Genomic DNA, 19,456 nt, shown 5'->3' with positions numbered 1-19,456 from the left:
TCTCAACTTTGGATCTGAAAAATGGGTATTGGCAGGTATCCTTATCTAAAGAAAGCCGACCAGTTACCGCATTTACCATACCTGGCCGAGGACTCAAGCAATTTCGGGTAATGCCTTTTGGATTACACTCGGCACCCGCAACTTTCCAGAGGCTACTCGACACCGTTATAGGACCAGAGCTCGAACCGCACGTGCTAGTCTACCTGGACGACATCGTCGTCGCTAGCCGAACTTTTGAGGAGCATCTGGGTCACTTAGCCGAAGTATTCCGCCGATTACGAAAGGCTAAATTACGACTCAATCCAGAGAAATGCCAATTCTGCCGTGAAAGCCTAAGATACCTTGGACATATAGTTGACAAGGAAGGCATCCGCACCGATCCAGAAAAAGTGAGCGCAATTACAAATTGGCCAGCTCCAACAACCGTAAGAAAGATACGGCAATTCATCGGAATGGCCTCCTGGTACCGACGCTTTATCGCAGACTTTTCGACTGTCGCTGCGCCTCTTACGCAATTAACACGCAAAAATGCACGATGGAAATGGACAGAGAAAGAAGAAGCCGCTTTTCAACATCTTAAAAAGGCTTTGACGACAGCACCGGTGCTTGCCTGTCCAAACTTCGCAAAACCTTTCGTACTGCAAACCGATGCCAGCACTCAAGGCTTAAGGGCAGTACTCACGCAAAACCATGAGAAAGGCGAGCGAGTTATAGCGTATGCAAGCCGAACACTTAATCCGGCTGAAAAGAACTACAGCGCTACCGAGCTGGAATGCCTTGCTGTGGTATGGGGAATTCGTAAAATGCGTGATTACCTCGAAGGGTATCACTTTACCGTATTGACTGACCATCAATCATTACGATGGTTACAACGTTTGGAATCTCCTACCGGACGACTTGGCAGATGGACTTTTGAATTGCAGCAATACGATTACGATATTCAATATCGTAAAGGCGCACTAAATCGCGTTGCCGATGCTCTTTCCAGAGAACCAATAATAAATGCTGTCAGTCGAACCACCACTTGCCGATGGTACGATAGAATCAAGGCCGCAGTAAAAAATAAACCTGAAGAACTACCCGACTACAAAATAATAAACGGGCAATTATTTCGGCACATAATTCATGATCTAAACTTCCATGAAACACCAAGTACCGAGCAATGGAAGCAGTGTGTACCGAAGAATCAGCGCCTGTCCGTTTTAAAACGCCTTCATGACGATCCTACGGCAGGACACCTTGGCATCACCAAGACTATAGCCCGAATTGCGCAAATCTACTACTGGCCGGGTATGTTCCGGGAAATCGCGAAATATGTACGCTGCTGCGAGAACTGTTTAGCATTTAAAACACCACAGGAGAAACCAGCCGGAAATTTACACACCGCTCCAATAATCGCACCCTGGCAACAAGCTTCCGTCGATTTAATAGGCCCTTTACCGCGTTCCAAGCAAGGTCACACATGGCTATTAACCATGCTAGATAGATTTAGTAAATGGATTGAAATGGTTCCATTACGCCGAGCTACCGCAACGAATCTTGCCCGTGAGGTCACAAACCGTTTAATATATACCGTTTAATATATACCGACACGGCTGTCCTGACCAAATTATCTCCGATAACGGAACTCAATTTGCGTCCCGTCAATTTCAGGATCTTTTAAAAGATTTCGGCATCGAGCACCGAACGACTCCAGTCTACGCACCGCATTGTAACCCCGTCGAACGAGCAAACCGAACCGCTAAGACAATGATTGCTCAATACGTTGGACGGGATTACCGAAATTGGGATGAGCGAATACCTGCATTGCAATTTGCAATGAATACCGCGAAACACGAAGCCACAGGCTTCACACCGGCTTATCTCAATCACGGCCGAGAATTATCTCGACCGCATCCAGAAGACCGGAGTAATAGATGCGAAATAAGAGATCCTGAAAATAGTCGCCGTCAATTAGAAGACGCTTTCGAACTAGTTAAGATACAACTAGCACGCTCCTTTCAAAGACAAGAGCGTCTTTATAATTTGAGACGACGAAATTGGCGACCGAAAATAGGAGAACACGTGTGGAAACGTGAACGGCCACTATCCGACAAAGCTGAAACATTCAATGCTAAATTAGCCCCTAAATACATTGGGCCGCTCGAAATCCGAAAGATAATTTCGCCAGTAATTGTCGGCCTGCGAGACTCCGAAGGCAGATGGTACCGACAAGTACATGTCCGGGACCTTAAACGAGCACCGAGAGAAATAGAAGCAGGCGCGAAAATAATCGAGTAAAATTTAAGAGCCGATGCCACTGTACCGCGGCCCCCCAGAGCCTACACCATTGTATTGAAAAAAAAAAAAAATATTAGAAATAAAATTTTTCACCTGATAAGAAAGGGCCCCCTGAGGCGACACCCGTGGATTTTCAGGTCCCCGAGATGCTACGCCGTTGTAAACAACCCGTTGCTACGCGGCGTACTCAGCGCGGTAACTACCCCCCCGAGCGCGCTCCCTCGCGGTACCCGCGAACTTTAGTATAAATAGCGCGACGTCACAAAATTTTTTTGACTTATCTCCTCGCATTACAGCTCGGATAGACGCGCTTATAGATGCGAAATTAAAATGTCCGGATATCAGAATAACGTATCAAAGCTATTCGAAGTTGTCGTAGACAACTATAAAGAAAAAGTCACCGAGCTTTTCGGAGAATGCTCCGACAGCTCGGAAGAAGCAGAAACCGAAGCCGCCAATTGGAAGCGGCTTCCTAAACCAGGGACCACGATACAACGGTCAGACGCCGATCACCGCCGAAAGGCCATATGGCTGACATCACCGCCCCCGATCCAACCAAGGCGACAAGGTGCAAGGGCGGCCTCTCAACACCGCCGACTGACTCCAGACGCTACATCGCCGGCAACAACTCCGGCCACAAAGTCCGACCACACGACGTCCCTGCGCAGAGAAATCCTCCGTCGGGCAATGGAGACAAAAACCATCGTCTCCAGGCCACCCGAGGCGCTAACAGCCACTGCCAGGAAAGCGTGCGCAACAACCAGGAGACCATCTAAAGGTACCGCTACCCGGATGGAAGCAGCAATGAGGAAGCCGCCAGAGGAAACATTGACCACCGCAGCCACCGCCGTCGCCCCCACCGGAGATCCGGCACCGCCGACGCCAGTCCGAGTACGCCTGGACGACGGGACCGTGGTGAGCGTCCCGTATCACGCCGCTCATCACTACCGGAAATACCGGGCTTCTACGCCGACGGGCCGGTGGCTGATCCGGTTCGACCACGCCGGTCAGCTCCGGTCCACTCGCCGACTCGAGGAAACCGCCGCGAAAGCGACCGAAAGATAAATTTAAGCGTTTCGTTTAGTCGTTATTTAAATTATTATTATCGTTCAAGGTTTTTTTTTGCGTTAATTAGAATTAATATTTTGAGTTTTTAGCGTTCCAAGTTTTATATATATATATATTCTGTTTATAAGTGTTTATTGAATTCTAAAAATTAAATGTTTTATCTTGTTCATTAAATTGTTCAAGAATCAATTACCACACCGTTCCGCCTAAAAAAAAAAAAAAAAAAAGAAGAAGAAAAGATTTATAAATTTATGCTAATAAATTTAAAAATTACCGCACCGTTCCGCCGAGATTAAAAATTCGCACCGAGTAATAAGTTTTTATTTACCGAATTACTTGTTTACGTTATGCCGAGCAGAAAAATATGTTTATTTTCTTTTCGAAGGGGGAGAAGTAGTGTAACAGCACGCGCTGTTACTAAAGCGTCACGCGGGCTCCACGTGAGCGCCCCCATTTAGGGCCGCATTCCGATCCCCCAACTCGAGGGTAAAAGCTCGAGAAGGGGTAGCTGCCGGGTAGGGTAGCACCCCAAGTGGGGGTAGCGCGACCGGTATAAAAGCCGGCTCGCGGAACAGATCGAGACCCATTCCCCGAGTACGACTCGGACAAGCCTCAGGGCGCACCCTGAAGCTCCGGTCGTACTCGCTCCCATCCCGATAGTCGTTGTAGGGGCAGGGCGTTCTCTGCCTCGGCCGGGTGTCTCGGCGTTCGACTTCCTGTACCTCGTCGTTCTAGGGGCAGGGCGTTCTCTGCCTCGGCCGGGTGTCTCGGCGTTCGACTTCCTGTACCTCGTCGTTCTAGGGGCAGAGCGTTCTCTGCCTCGGCCGGGTGGCTCGGCGTTCGACTTCCGACTCTCCGTCGTTCTAGGGGCAGGGCGTTCTCTGCCTCGGCCGGGTGTCTCGGCGTTCGACTTCCGACTCTCCGTCGTTGTAGGGGCAGGGCGTTCTCTGCCTCGGCCGGGTGTCTCGGCGTTCGACTTCCGACTCTCCGTCGTTCTAGGGGCAGGGCGTTCTCTGCCTCGGCCGGGTGTCTCGGCGTTCGACTTCCGACTCTCCGTCGTTCTAGGGGCAGGGCGTTCTCTGCCTCGGCCGGGTGTCTCGGCGTTCGACTTCCGACTCTCCGTCGTTGTAGGGGCAGGGCGTTCTCTGCCTCGGCCGGGTGTCTCGGCGTTCGACTTCCTGTACCTCGTCGTTCTAGGGGCAGGGCGTTCTCTGCCTCGGCCGGGTGTCTCGGCGTTCGACTTCCGACTCTCCGTCGTTCTAGGGGCAGGGCGTTCTCTGCCTCGGCCGGGTGTCTCGGCGTTCGACTTCCTGTACCTCGTCGTTCTAGGGGCAGGGCGTTCTCTGCTTCGGCCGGGTGTCTCGGCGTCTGACTTCCTGTACCTCGTCGTTCTAGGGGCAGGGCGTTCTCTGCCTCGGTCGGGTGTTCCCGGCGTTCGACTTCCGACTCTCCGTCGTTCTAGGGGCAGGGCGTTCTCTGCCTCGGTCGGGTGTTCCCGGCGTTCGACTCCCGATACCCCCTTGCACGAGAGAAGTCTCTCACTGTCTTAGGACACAGCGTACCGGCAACCGTCGTCGACTCAGCAAGGCTCGGATATACGCGGTATCACTTATTTTTTATTACTTTGCTCCGTACCGTACAAAACCAACCGATTAAATAATTTAGTTTGTTTAGATCTACACCGTTTATTCTCCGTTCACAATTAGAATTATACACATGTACCGTCGAAACATTACCTCATCTAACCGATAAGGAATTATATTATTTACTGCCGACATTTATAACCGTTGAGATATTAGTCCGAAACCAAAATACTCACGTACTCGTTGTTACTATTTTTCTTTTATATTATTGATCCAAGTACTCTCATAAAATAAATATTTATTTTCTTTAAGTCATTTCTGTTAATTTGGAATCTCCTGATAAACCACACAAACGAATTCTGGCAAACCGACGAGTTACTCCGCGTCGTAAGAATCCGCTTCGCTAAACTACACACCGTCGTAATTCCGCATCGAAAATCCGCATACCGTCGAAAATTCCGCATTATTACGCACCGCCCGTGAGGCGTAAAAATACGCACCGTTACAAGATCATCAGCTATTTCTCTAATCGTGATTCGACGATTTTTCAACACAATTTCTTTCACTTCCTGAACATTTTCGTCGGTTTTTGACGTGCTGGGGCGTCCAGAGCGAGGTTTATCGTTAACATTTTCTCGGCCCTCTTGGAATAACTTATACTATTGAAAGACTCCTTACGAAAATCTTTCGATTATCGACTTCTTTATAGGAATATTCTTATTTCAAAGATTATTCAAACGATTGCGACGGTTACGTCCTAGACGCGACCCCGGTTATTTTGTTTAATTTATTAGCGATGATACTTCGATGGAAATGGTAAAACGGCAGGATGGTACTTAAATGATTCGACACTGAATTTAGTTTAAGAATTAACAATATAATAACGACTTTTATGTACAGAGTTGTGATTTCGGCTAAGTTCTAAAATGCAAGTAAATCGGCCCGACTGTCTCTCTATATATTTCGATTTGTGCGACTGTTTCGACTGGTTTGGCGATAGAGAGTGAGAACTCGATCTCCGTTCTCCCGCAAGTCGACTTTTTCGATCATTCTCGAACATATCATCGGTTATTTTATTTAACTCTATAAAATACAAGGAGCAGGAGTGCGTGCGCGCAGGATCGATATGATCGAGGCGCTGCACTCGATCGTCTGGCTGCCGTCAGCTGGCGCCGTCTATCGGTCAATTATCGCTTGCGTCTTACACTATTTATAAACATTTTTTTTTGCTCAAAGCTGACTCACCGTACGCCACTGTCAACATTTCAAGAGTTTTTGAACACTTAATACCATTTTTTACACAAAAATTAATACAAACTCTCTGCTCCATTATTTTCAACAGCAAAAAATTGCCGAGCACGCAAACACGAGTCTAACCTTTATGCCTCTCACATAAAAACAACACATCACGGACTAAGGAATAGAGGGACCGAGTCTAAAGTCCTAGTTTAGGCGAGAGGGGATGGTAATTCAAGCGTGCGGGGGGGACTGCTTTCCGCCATATTGATGTAGCGATTCTCACACAGAGATTCTGGTTGCGTTCCGTTTCGCACATTATGCGCACGAATTACATAGAAAACGTTCCGTTTCACTCAATGCGCGCATGAACAGCGCTTAGAATTCCCTAGATCCCCACCACCTGCAGCACATAATACACGCATCAGCTACCTCAAGTTTGAGTTGCAGCAGCTTATGCGTTCCATGCGATTACGTAATTGCATATGGCGATTGATAGCAATATTGTAAAAAGTGTCAAAATAGGAAGAGTCATTGATAATTCACTACTATTACTGTCACTCATTTCATCAATTAAAAACATTGTCACATTGATAGCGCAATTTATTGTGGAATCCATTTTGGGCCGGTATTCATAGTCCGTTCTTATATTCAAGATCGTCTTAAGCACGAACTTATATTCGCTTTCTTCGTCAGACACAATCTATGTTTGACGAAGAGAGCGAATATAAGTCCGTGCTTAAGACGATTTTGAATATAAGAAGAGACTATGAATACCGCCCTTGATTTTCCGCTTCTAATGCGTTCAATATCGTTCCGTTTCAAAGCATGTGTCATGCGCATAATGAAACGAAACGTAGCCAATGCGCTAAGCATTAGCGATGCGAACAATGCGTGCTATGCGCAAAACGGAACGCAACCTCTGTGTCTGTGACATGGTTACACTCGTGTAGTGGTGCCACTAGACGAGTGACAAGCGTAAAGAGGTTAGGCGGTTTTATTATTGTTGTACTATAAATTTTATAAAATACTTTAACTTTTATTACTCTGAGGCTCTGCATACAGTAGACAAAATATTAGAAATAGCAATAAACATTTAATATTAAAAAGAAAAATTATTTTACATCTAACAAGAGAATAAAATATATTAATTAGTTCCAATTCTTAATTCATGCATTAATTTTTTCTATTCTTTTTATTTTTAAAATAAATAATTCCAATTTCTTATTTCTAATATTTAATAATTATTCCTATTTCTATTTCCTATTTTGTTTATTGTGCGCAGGATCTGACTTTCATTTTTCACACATACGCAAATAGTGAGTTCTATGTGTGGTGATTACTAAGGTTGCGTTCCGTTTTGCGCATAGCACGCATCGTTCGCATCGCTAATGCTTAGCGCATTGGCTGCGTTTCGTTTCATTATGCGCATGATACACAGTGTTGCGATATGGGACCGGTTGTACGCGCATGTGCGACAATACGGCGTCAGTATAGTATCTCATACGAGTTAAACAAGGCGTCGTTATCCCCCTACATTTAAAATATTTCAAAATTAAAAAAAATGTATTTAAAAATAAAATATAGATATAATAAGATATATGTATATATATTAAATATTTTCTAAATATTAATTATAATAAAAAGGAAGAAATAAAGGGGAAAAAATTATATATTCTTCAAATAAAACACTTTTTACATAAATAAAATTAAAATCTTTTATTTAGCAGAGATCTCAAAAAATACCAACATTCGTTGCAAGGGTAAGGAAAACTGCTTAAAACCTTACCAGTATTTATACAACAAAAATAATATTCATTAATTAATAATAAATATATATTTAAAATAAAAATATAAACATAATATAAAAATACAAATACAATTGTAGAAATAAAAAATTTTGGCAGCCATGTGATCTTTAATTAACTTGCTTATTAAAATCTTTAATTAATAAAAATAAAATGCACAGTTAATAAAAATAAAAATAATATTGCATGGCTTTCGTCAGGTACTTATATATGTATCACATTTTATGTAATATCACATTATGTTAAATAAAAAATATATTAAAATCTGAAAAACATAACAATATTAATAATTTTATCTATATAACTAACATGCAACTAAAAATTATTGGCTAGATGTGTCTGTTATGCAAAAAAAAAATAAATAATATTTACAAAATAAATATGAAAAATTGCACTGAAATTGCACAAAAAAATATATTAAACATAAAAGCATTAAGAACCATCAGATGAACTGCCTGGTTTTCCATATAAATTTTGCGAATTGTGTAATTTTAAATGCCCGGAATCAATTTCAAAATTTGTACAATTAATGTCTTCAGCTTGAAAACTAGAACGTATAATACAAATCGCGGAAACAGTTTCGTTTGATAATTGATTTCTTTTTTTAGTTTTGATATCTGTAACTATTGAAAAAATTCTTTCCGCTTCAGCATTAGAATGAGGAAAAGAAAGAACCACTTCGACTAATGACTCTAAATTTTGAAACATTTTTTCCCCATTAAAATTTTTAAATTCTAATATTCTCTTCCACATCGCATCGATTTCTAGAGAAGCTAGCTCTTCTTTTTCTTCGTTAGTGAAAACGGATGGTAAAATTCTCCACTCAAAAGCTAATTTAGTAATATCAATATTTCCTATACGCGTTGCAATAAATGTTAAATCTTTAAATTTGACTCTAGATTCATCGTAAAGAGCAATTTTCGGCTGTAAAAACATTAATTGTTCAAAAACAGTATCTCTATATGGCAAACGTTTCAACATTTCGCGAACTGCAGTTATGTAAAACTGTAAACAATTTAATTTTATTTCTTGCGCGCATTCCGAAGATAATGTTTCTAAAAAACTTTCACATTCCGGACCAACATATATATTATTTATATCTTGAATATTTTTATTATCGTCTATATTTAAATCAACAATACACTTTACAGCTTGTGGAATAAGAAAATTTTGTCCTATTTCGCGAATTAATCGTTGGCTATTTTCAAACAACGTATGTATTAAAACTTTACGAGATTGAAAAAGAGCATTAAAATTGTTAAAAAAATTCAACGAATATTTTAAAAATAATAAATATGCTTTTATAAAATTATCATTCAATTGATTTAAAATTATTTCCGCAGATTGTAATTTATCCTCTACTACAGCCAAAACAAAAAAATTTTTTAAAACTTCCCAATTATCTAATAATCTAACAATGCATTTATGCAATATCAACCACCGAGTATTTGATAATTTCAAAATCTTATTTCTTTCCACATTGAAAAATTCCTGAAATTCAACTAAAATTGCACATCTCTTTGCACTGCCTGAAATGTAAGTACTAACTGCACGAATCAAATTTTCACATGACTCTGGAAGTTTTTCGCATGCTTTACTTGCTACAAGCGCGGATGAATGGCAAATACAATTTAACGTAACAAGACCCGGTATTTCTAATTTTAATCGTGACATAAAAGAATTATTGCATCCAATCATTACAGATGCATTATCACTTGCCATTCCGACTATATTTTTTAAAGGAATTTTTTTATTATGTAACATATTTTTAAAAATTTCAAAAAGTTTATTCGCGGAACAATCTGTTGCGTCTACAGACAATAAATCTAATAATTGTGTTGTTACTTTTTTAGTCAATGGTGAAACATATTGCACAAAAACACACATAAGCTTTTTATCTGAAATATCTGTACTTTCATCTATTAGAATTGAAAATTTACATTTTTGTAGATTTATTATAATTTTTTCAATCTCGCGTTTTGCAATTACTTGTGTAATAACTTTAGTACATTTATCTCGTGCCAGTGAAAGATCTGATACAACTTCAGGGATCATGCAGATATCTTTCAATAATGGAATTAAATGATTTGCGGAATAAAGTGCAATATTATGTTCAGCAAAAAATGCTGCTAATTTGATCTCGGCGCGTTTTACTTTATCTTTATGTGAAAGACTATTATTATTGCCCAAAACATTAATGTTTAAATTTTTAAAATTTATTTGTTCAATATGTTGATCCGATTGAGAATGTTCAATTAAATTTGATTTACAACATCTGATGGTTTTATTGCATACAGTACACAATGCTTTATCTAGTGTAGGATGTGGAGCTAACCATCCTTTAAAAACATTCTCATGTAGCCATGATAATTAAAATTTTCTATTTCTTGGTTTTTTAGCTACTGGCTCCGTAAATTCCATGCTAGTAAATATATAAATTTTACCTTATTTGTAATCACCTAACCTCCTCACGTCAAAACGTCCCGCCATACGGTTAACACACAACATATAACGGCACTGGATCTCCATCACCGCGCATGCGCAGAGCCGCACATGCGCGTACAACCGGTCCCATATCGCAACACTGATGATACATGCTTTGAAACGGAACGATATTGAACGCATTAGAAGCGGAAAATCAAAATGGATTCCACAATAAATTGCGCTATCAATGTGACAATGTTTTTAATTGATGAAATGAGTGACAGTAATAGTAGTGAATCATCAATGACTCTTCCATTATGACTCTTTCTATTTTGACACTTTTTACAATATCGCTATCAATCGCCATATGCAATTACGCAATCGCATGGAACGCATAAGCTGCTGCAACTCAAACTTGAGGTAGCTGATGCGTGTATTATGCGCTGCAGGTGGTGGGGATCTAGGGAATTCTAAGCGCTGTTCATACGCGCATTGAGTGAAACGGAACGTTTTCTATGTAATTCGTGCGCATAATGTGCGAAACGGAACGCAACCTTAGTCTATAGTATACCCTAAGGGTACCGTCACATACAATCCGTAATCCGCACCGGAAGTCTGCAAAAGTTACTAGGTATTTCGTCCGTAACGTTACATGTGTTTTTATCTCCTTGTGTCCCATGGAGCCGTAAATACAGACGTAACGGTAGTACTATTTTTTATTTAACAGATTATAATTGTTTATTTGTATTTTATTCATAAGAAAACTACAGAATATATTAAGATTTTAACAAAAGTTTTAATTAAATCGTCAAATTTAGTTAAATAAATAAAATTAGAAAAAGCATTACTAGTAATAACTAGTAACTTGTAGTAACTTTTACGGAAATTTCATGGAATTACGGCTCCATGGGACACAAGGAGATAAAAACACACGTAAAGTTACGGACGAAATACCTAGTAACTTTTGCGGACTTCCGGTGCGGATTACGGATTACGGGCTGTGTGTGACGGCACCCTAACAGGTTCGGAACCATATATGTAATACTCCTTTATGGCTAGTTGAGCAGGATTCCTATAAGCGGGACTTGACCCAACACTAAAGGATAGAAGATGGACAGTTATTGGCTCTCTAGGAAAGAGTGGGAGAGAGTGTTCAATAATCATAAATGCGCAAGCGCGAAATATGGCATCATAGACAAATGTCACGCCTGCGCTTTAAAGCAAACTGAACAGTGATAAAAAGAGTACGAGCATTGTCTGCACCGTAGTGTTGGATCTCCGCTGAGAGCTCAACTAGCCTAAAGTCACTAGATAACAAAGTACTGCAATCCATAAGATACATTGGAGCCAAAATGGCAGCAAAAAGTGTAGATAGTGCATACATAATGTAAAGCCTTGTGTCCACGATACTAGAACTCGGTCCGAGATCTCGGACTGAGGGAAAGTTACTAGAACTCGGATCATGTACACACTGAATTTGGATGCAAAACTCGAATAAGAAGCTCGAACGAAAAAATGCGTTGTGTCCCATTTTTCGGTACGAGTTATTGCGAGAGTTATTAGATTTCACTAGTTTCTTTTACTATCTGTCAAGACAAAATATAAGATACTTATAGTGATACGAGATACTGTGAACAATATAAATAATATTTTAGTAAGTAATTATAGAATTGAAAAAATAAGAGAAATATAATTCTTAAATAAAATTAATTAATAAGATTAATAATTAATAAGATTTACATAAGTAGTTATTATTAGTTTTAATGCAGATTAAATTAGACATTAAAAATATATTATAACCTATATATACATATTATTTTTTAAGAAAAGTATAATAATATATAAAATTGATTTTCAGAAAAAACTTCTTTTATAATAAAAAATGGATAATAAGGAAAATGTTAAAATTTTATTAATGTTATATCAACAACATTCTTGTTTATATGTTACAAAAAGTGTTGATTATCATAATCGTATGAAACGAAATCAAGCTTTACAGATAATCTGTAATCAGTACAAAGAATTAACAGGACAACCACTAACAATTGAAATTGCAAAAAAAAAATTAATAATTTAAGATCACAATATCTGGACCATCTAAATAAAATAAAACATTCGAAATCAAGCGGTGCATCACTTGATGATATTTATAAACCAACTTGGCAATATAACATTTTGGGATATCTATGGGAATGGTGGTGAGTGATCGTACACTAAATAAATTGAAATCGAGTGCGTGAACTGTCTGTTTAATATAAGACTTATCAGCAAATTGCCCGAGTTACAAGTATATACGCGACTCTATCTTCTCCTCTTACTCGCCCGAAGCGCGAGATCGTTCTGCCTCGCCTTATATCTTTCGTTCGACCGTGGGGGGCCCGTGTCCTTCGTGAAATTTGAAAACATGTTTATTCGTTACTTCTCTGTTACCTGTGTACGTACGTACATATTTGTCTCTTTCTCCGTCTTCTTGTTATTATTCTCGCGTTTTCAGTTGGGCATGTGGCGAACGGTCGCCACAGGACCCCCCTGCCAGTGATGTACATCCCGATATTATGCTATTATCTCGCAATCGCGCTAAGAGTATTCGAAGAAATACCTCATGAATTATACTTATAAATAATATGCAGTCCGCCATAAATGAATAAATAATAACGAGTACTAATACATTGATTAAACCAGCTCGCTGCGTTTGCGCCAGGCTATTACCGAAAAAGAAAAAAATCGTCTAATTAAAGAGAAGTAAATTAAAATAAAATACGGAAATTATATACACAGTGTAGCGATAATTATTTACGGTGCTACTACGCGTCTCGGGTCTTATATCTTTATATATTTAACATTTGTCACATAGAAAAGATATCCATTACATAAAATTTAAAAAAAAATCTTGCTATCTGAGGCCTGCCTGGAAACGATCCGGGAAACGAACCCTTCTGCCGGCTCTCGTCACCGCTCCCGCTCGTTCCACAGGAATTGGCGCGCTCTCGCCTTGCCGTCGGTCACGGTCCCGTGCGTTATTGTCTCGGCCGCTCGGTTGTGTTTCTGCTGGATTTGTTTCCCCAGCATCTGTTAACATTTCTGAAAGCAAATATGCTGGTTTAATACGATCTATCGAGACCGTTACATTTTTTTCCTGTACGCGTATGACAAAATCCTTGCCACCGCGTCTCACAACCGTGAACGGGCCGTCGTAAGGCGGCTGCAACATCGCTCTTGGACCATCATGCCGTACAAATACATGACTGGTTGTCTCCAGATCTTGGAACACGAATGGGCGCCGTTCTCCATGGCGCGTCCCCTCGACTGGTCGTGGATCGTCAAGGCGGCGGCGCAATTCCTTCACGAAATTCGCGCCGCCTTCCGCGTCCTCTGTTGGCCTTGGAGTTAGGAATTGTCCCGGAAGACGAAGAGTCTCTCCGTATACAATCTCCGCTGCCGTTGCTTGCAGATCTTCCCTCCAGGCCGCTCGCACACCCAGCAGAACGGTCGGCAGCACTCGGGTCCAACGGCTACCTCCGTGACATTTCACTGCCGCCTTGAGCTGACGGTGAAACCTCTCCACCATACCATTCGCTTGCGGATGGTATGCTGCCGTTCTCAGGTGCGTTGTTCCCGTCAACTCGCTCAGTTGACGGAAGAGATGCGACTCGAATTGACGACCCTGATCGGTGGTGACTCGCAGAGGTGTTCCGAATCTGCAGATCCATCCCTCGTAGAAGGCCCTGGCAACCGTCTCCGCCTCCTGGTTTTCTAGCGGAAACGCCTCCGGCCATCGTGTGAAACGGTCAACACACGTGAGGCAATATCTCTTTCCTTCAGAGATAGGCATCAAAATGATATCCAGATGGACATGTTCAAATCTCCTAGATGGTGCAGAGAATTTTCCCACGGGTGCCACGACGTGCCGCGTGACCTTGGATTGTTGGCACGGCACACATGCTCGCGCCCAATTCCGGCTATCTATGTTCATTGACGGCCAAACATATCTCTGGGATATGAGTTTGGTCGCTCTTATACCTGGATGTGCCAGGTTGTGAATGCTCTCGAATGCTATTCGGCGAAAGGCCTTCGTCAGAAATGGTCTCGGCGTTGCCGTTGTTGTATCACAATATACAGTCACCCCTGCTCCAGGGACCTCTACTTCCTTCAGTCGTAGACTCGCTTCCTGGCTCAACAACGTTCTGAGCTCCTCGTCCGATCTCTGTGACTCCGCTAGAGCTATGTAATCCATGGGTGACTGCATCTCGTCAATCCTGGAAAACGCGTCGGCAACAACATTGTCGGAACCGGCAATATATCGAATATCTGTCGTAAACTGTCCTATAAAATCTAAGTGTCTAAATTGGCGCGGCGAGCACTTATCAGGTTTCTGTCGAAACGCGAAGGTCAACGGTTTGTGATCCGTATACACCGCGAAAGTTCGCGCCTCTAGCATATGTCGAAAATGCTTGATTGCGAGATATATCGCGAACAGCTCTCTATCGAATGCGCTATATTTTTCTTCGGCTGGACTTAGCTTCTTCGAGAAGAATGCCAACGGCTCCCAACCGTTGTCTCCCCTTTGTTGCAGTGCGGCTCCGACGCTGTGATCCGAGGCGTCCGCAAACACAGCCAACTCCGCGCTCATCCTTGGATGTGCTAACAAAGCGGCCCGTGCCAAGCTCTCCCTCGATAACTCAAACGCTTGCCGTGCCTGCGGCGTCCAAGGTACCGGCTCCTTTCCTTTTGCGTTATCTCGCAGTAGGTCATTAAGCGGTGCTTGCACCTCGGCAGCTCTCGGCAGGAACCTTCTATAAAAGTTCAATACTCCCAGATATCGCCGAAGATCCCTGGCTGTCGCTGGCAATTGATACTGCTGAACAGCCCGCACTCGCCCAGGCAATGGCTGAGTTCCTTCTCCGGTCACCAGGTACCCGAGGAACTCTACTTGTGGCCGCCCGAATACGCACTTAGCCGGGTTGATTACAACCCCATATTTTTTCAATCGCTCGAACAGCGCTCTCAGGTGCGTCTCGTGTTCTTTCTCCGATGACGACGCGACCAATATATCGTCAATATAAGCGAAACAAAACTCCAAGCCCTGAAGAACCTCGTCCACAAAGCGCTGAAAAGTCTGCGCGGCATTTCGCAGCCCGAATGACATGCACGGAAACTCGTACATGCCGAACGGCGTTGTTATTGCCGTCTTTGGTATGTCCTCTTCAGCTACCGGGATCTGATGATACGCCCGGGCAAGGTCCAATGTCGTGAAGATTTTTTTTCCTTGCAGGTTCTGTGCGTAATCCTGAATGTGACGCACCGGATAGCAATCAGGGATTGTTCGAGCGTTAAGTGCCCTGTAATCTCCGCAAGGTCTCTATTCTTCGCCCTTTTTAGGTACCATGTGCAAAGGCGAGGACCAACAACTCCTGGACGGTCGCACGATTCCGAGCTCCATCATTCTCCGGAATTCCTTCTTCGCGGCCGCCAAACGCTCCGGCGCAAGCCTCCGCGGCCGACTCACCACCGGCGGACCCGGCGTTGTTTTAATAAAATGACGCGTATCGTGCTTAGTTTCGTCCGGTCGTCCTTCCGGTCTTGTCACCTCAGGATATTGCATTAATAATTCGTGGTACGGAGTTGCACCTGTCACCGTTTTAATACTCGGAGTCTCGCATTGCGAACAGCGTCCCTGCACTGTCAGGCTCGTCGTGCCGTCCACCAGTCGACCATTTCTCAAATCCACCAGCAGCCCGTAAAATGATAAAAAATCGGCTCCGATAATTGGCTTGGAGACGTCCGCCACGACAAAACGCCACGCAAAAACTCGCCGCAATCCAAAATTTAATGTCAAGGACTCCGCTCCATATGTATAGATTGCAGTTCCGTTCGCGGCCGAAAGCTCGTAGCTCGATTTCTGTCGCGGACCCCGTATCAGCCTCCTCGGATAGACGCACAGGTCGGCCCCCGTGTCAATCAAAAAATCGATTCTCGTTTCGCGATCGGTTACGAAGAGGCGGCGCGTCAGATGGCCCGAATCGCTCGTCGCCATTAACGACGGGCCCCTGCATTTCCCGCCTGCTGTTGCGCGGAGCACGGCGTCTCACAGCGTCTCGCGTCTGGTCCGAATCTCCAATGGAACCAGCACAGGCCATTTGATGTATGACCGTGACTTCGCGGTCGAGAACGCGAACGCGAACGCGAATTCGGATGCGAGCGCGAGTGCGAGCGCGAATGCCGTCGCCCGCCGCCGCAGCCCTGGTCGGGCTCACCGATTGCCTCGATGGACCTTCGTATGGCCGTCAGCTGCTCCGTCATCTCCTGCTGCAACGCCAAACGCATCTGTGCCAATTGTAGATTAAGTCTCGCCTCCAATGCCGACCCGTCGTCCTGCCCCGCGCCGCGCGAAACTGAAGGTCGCGCGGCTTCCGCGATCTGTAGCGACGGGGCACGCGTCGCCTCCACGATGGTGTCCGCTATGTCCGCCACCTGATCCAGCGAATCCTCCGCTCGCGTCACGAGATGCGGCTGAATATGAGCGGGTAGACGGCTCAGCCAAATCGTCCGCAACACCCTATCGCCGACGACGTTACCGGCAAGGCTACGAAGATGACGTAAAAATTGTGACGGCTTGCGGTCGCCGATCTCCTCGTGCTCTAGCAAGCGACGCGTCTTGTGCTCCTGCGATGAGCTGTTAAATATTAGAAATAAGAAATTGGAATTATTTATTTTAAAAATAAAAAAAATAGAAAAAATTAATGCATGAATTAAGAAATAAGAATTGGAACTAATTAATATATTTTATTCTCTTGTTAGATGTAAAATAATTTCTCTTTTTAATATTAAATAATTATTGCTATTTCTAATATTTTGTCTACTGTATGCAGAGCCTCAGAGTAATAAAAGTTAAAGTATTTTATAAAATTTATAGTACAACAATAATAAAACCGCCTAATCTCTTTACGCTTGTCACTTGTTATGTCTAGTGGCACCACTACACGAGTGTAACCATGTCACAGACACAGAATCTCTGTGTGAGAATCGCTACATCAATATGGCGGAAAGCAGTCCCCCCCGCACGCTTGAATTACCATCCCCTCTCGCCTAAACTAGGACTTTAGACTCAGTCCCTCTATTCCTTAGTCCGTGTTTTCACTACATTGCTTGATACACAATCAACCACTGCGTGTAGGAGCCATGATAGAGGAAATATAAACGAGCGATCAGACAAAGAAAGGTAGTAAGATTGTTTTGTCTCTTTTCTTCGCAGGCTTATTAAAAGACTCCATTTTTTTATATACATATGTGTAGAGTATACATATGAGTATATACATGTATAGACTTCAGTAAAGAGAGTCTACAACAGAAAGAGATAAAATAATCCGAATGCTCTTTTTGTGTGATCGTATTTTGAGCAGCACGGCGCTTTCCAGTTTGTATAAAGTTCATTGAATTTATGTAAATAACCAAAATATAATAAAAAGAATTTTCAGTTAACTTCCTTTATTTAATAAAAATTGCCAAAAAACTGTTTTATTTCTTTATGGTCAAGGTGATCTTTTCCCGTAAAATCCAATTCAAAAAGACCATCTACTGTAGCAGCATACATATGGGCACTATCAAATTCTAGAGAAGTTATAGCTGAGTTATCCACATCATACGTCTAAAAATTTTTAGGACAGTTAATAATAATTCACTAATACAGTACAAGATATAAAATATTTCAAAATAATACAAACTTGAATGGCAACACTCTGTCTCTGATCCCATAGAACACCCATAAAGTGTCCCGTCATAAAAGTGTACACATTATCTGATGAGCAACAGTATGAATAGTGATATTTGAAAGAATCCCATGTACGTACAAATTCGAATGTTCTGAAATCACAGTAACAAATATAAATAAATTGAATAGCTAATTAGTACTAACAATAAGATTTATTACCTTATATCCATTTTTTTAATAGAATATTTAAAACACATGAGAATAGTGTGAGGATCCTCCCACAGTAGTTGCTGACAACAACCATCGTATTTTTTATTTATTATCTGATAACTAAAATTTCTTTACATTAGTTTGTTGTATATTATTCCAAATATATCCACACGGAACAAAAATCTTTAATGGATATCCACTAGATGTCCATCATGGAGATTCGAAATCTCTTTAGATGTCCATGTAATCTCTTATAGATGCTACTAGGCATCCAAAGTTCCGCATTACATATGTACCTCTATTCAACATCTATTACATATATTCATAGATATCATATGGAGCAATCATAGATGTTTCAGATATTTCATAGAGCTTTGATGGATTGTAGTTTCAATTCATCATTAATAAAATTATTTGGAAGTAAAATCACAAATGTGATTACGAGATAGTCTTGTTTATGTAGGTGTTAACAGAATGTCACCATGTTCTCGACTGTGAGACAGTCGAGATAATCCTCAGGACATTGAGATGTCCCTAAGATGTCATAGGATGTTTTGTGCTGTGTGGGATCTAATATCCATCGTAGAGATAAATGTAGTATGGAATTATGGAGATTATATGGACGTCCATTGGATGTCATGTTCTGTGTGGGTACGTACTTGATTAGGTTCATATGTATAATATTTTTGCAGTTTCACATTTTTTACAATTTTCGGGTTATCAAACCGTCCTTGTAAGTTATAATTAGAATTGTTATTAAATCGGATCATATAACAGTGTCTGTATAAACATAGTACATAAGTACGTTTACACGTTAATCGGGTTTCATAACTACGGATGTTACTAAACCCAATTGAGATTGACGTGTAAATGTAGTCATTGTGTTTAATTGACCATTTGTAGAAACCGATTAATTAATTGAAACATAATTTACCTTTTATCAATATCGTGAATTAGAAGCGACGACATACAATTAAACTCGTAATAATAATTGATGGAACTAGCTGCAAATTTTGTTCCTATAGGGTCAAATGAGATTGATGTAATTTCAAATTCGTCGTTTCCACAAAATATTTTGTTTTCTTTCGTACAACCTTTTCTATCATCTGTATATTTCAGTATCTACAAAAACAAACTTT

General features: G+C 41.8%; 3 protein-coding genes across 3 annotated transcripts; all 3 read right to left on the bottom strand.

Annotated features, from left to right (window-relative positions):
* Positions 1-6,148: 6,148 nt before the first annotated feature.
* Positions 6,149-10,342, bottom strand: LOC137000025 (protein FAM200A-like; the record flags this gene model as incomplete). The annotated part of the gene is made up of 1 exon (XM_067355523.1): positions 6,149-10,342. A coding segment is annotated over one exon (1,935 nt), but the record flags the coding sequence as incomplete, so codon positions are not given.
* A 5,416-nt stretch (positions 10,343-15,758) lies between these two features.
* LOC137000024 (uncharacterized) lies at positions 15,759-16,433 on the bottom strand. The gene has a single exon (XM_067355522.1). It carries the CDS (start codon positions 16,431-16,433, stop codon positions 15,759-15,761), a length of 675 nt encoding a protein of 224 aa, XP_067211623.1.
* Positions 16,433-18,337, bottom strand: LOC137000023 (uncharacterized). Its single transcript, XM_067355521.1, has 2 exons — positions 18,327-18,337; positions 16,433-17,072 (listed from the first exon to the last, which is right to left on the bottom strand). Exons 1-2 carry the CDS (start codon positions 18,335-18,337, stop codon positions 16,433-16,435), a joined length of 651 nt encoding a protein of 216 aa, XP_067211622.1.
* Between the last annotated feature and the right edge of the window lie 1,119 nt (positions 18,338-19,456).

Source organism: Linepithema humile, chromosome 5 (genome assembly GCF_040581485.1).
Source record: "Linepithema humile isolate Giens D197 chromosome 5, Lhum_UNIL_v1.0, whole genome shotgun sequence".
NCBI lineage: Eukaryota > Metazoa > Arthropoda > Insecta > Hymenoptera > Formicidae > Linepithema > Linepithema humile.
This window is presented reverse-complemented; position numbering and strand designations above follow the sequence as displayed.

What these genes read in the sequence shown, in the direction of transcription:
- LOC137000024 (XM_067355522.1), bottom strand. Translation starts at nt 16,433, where the DNA reads ATGGCGACGAGCGATTCGGGCCATCTGACGCGCCGCCTCTTCGTAACC.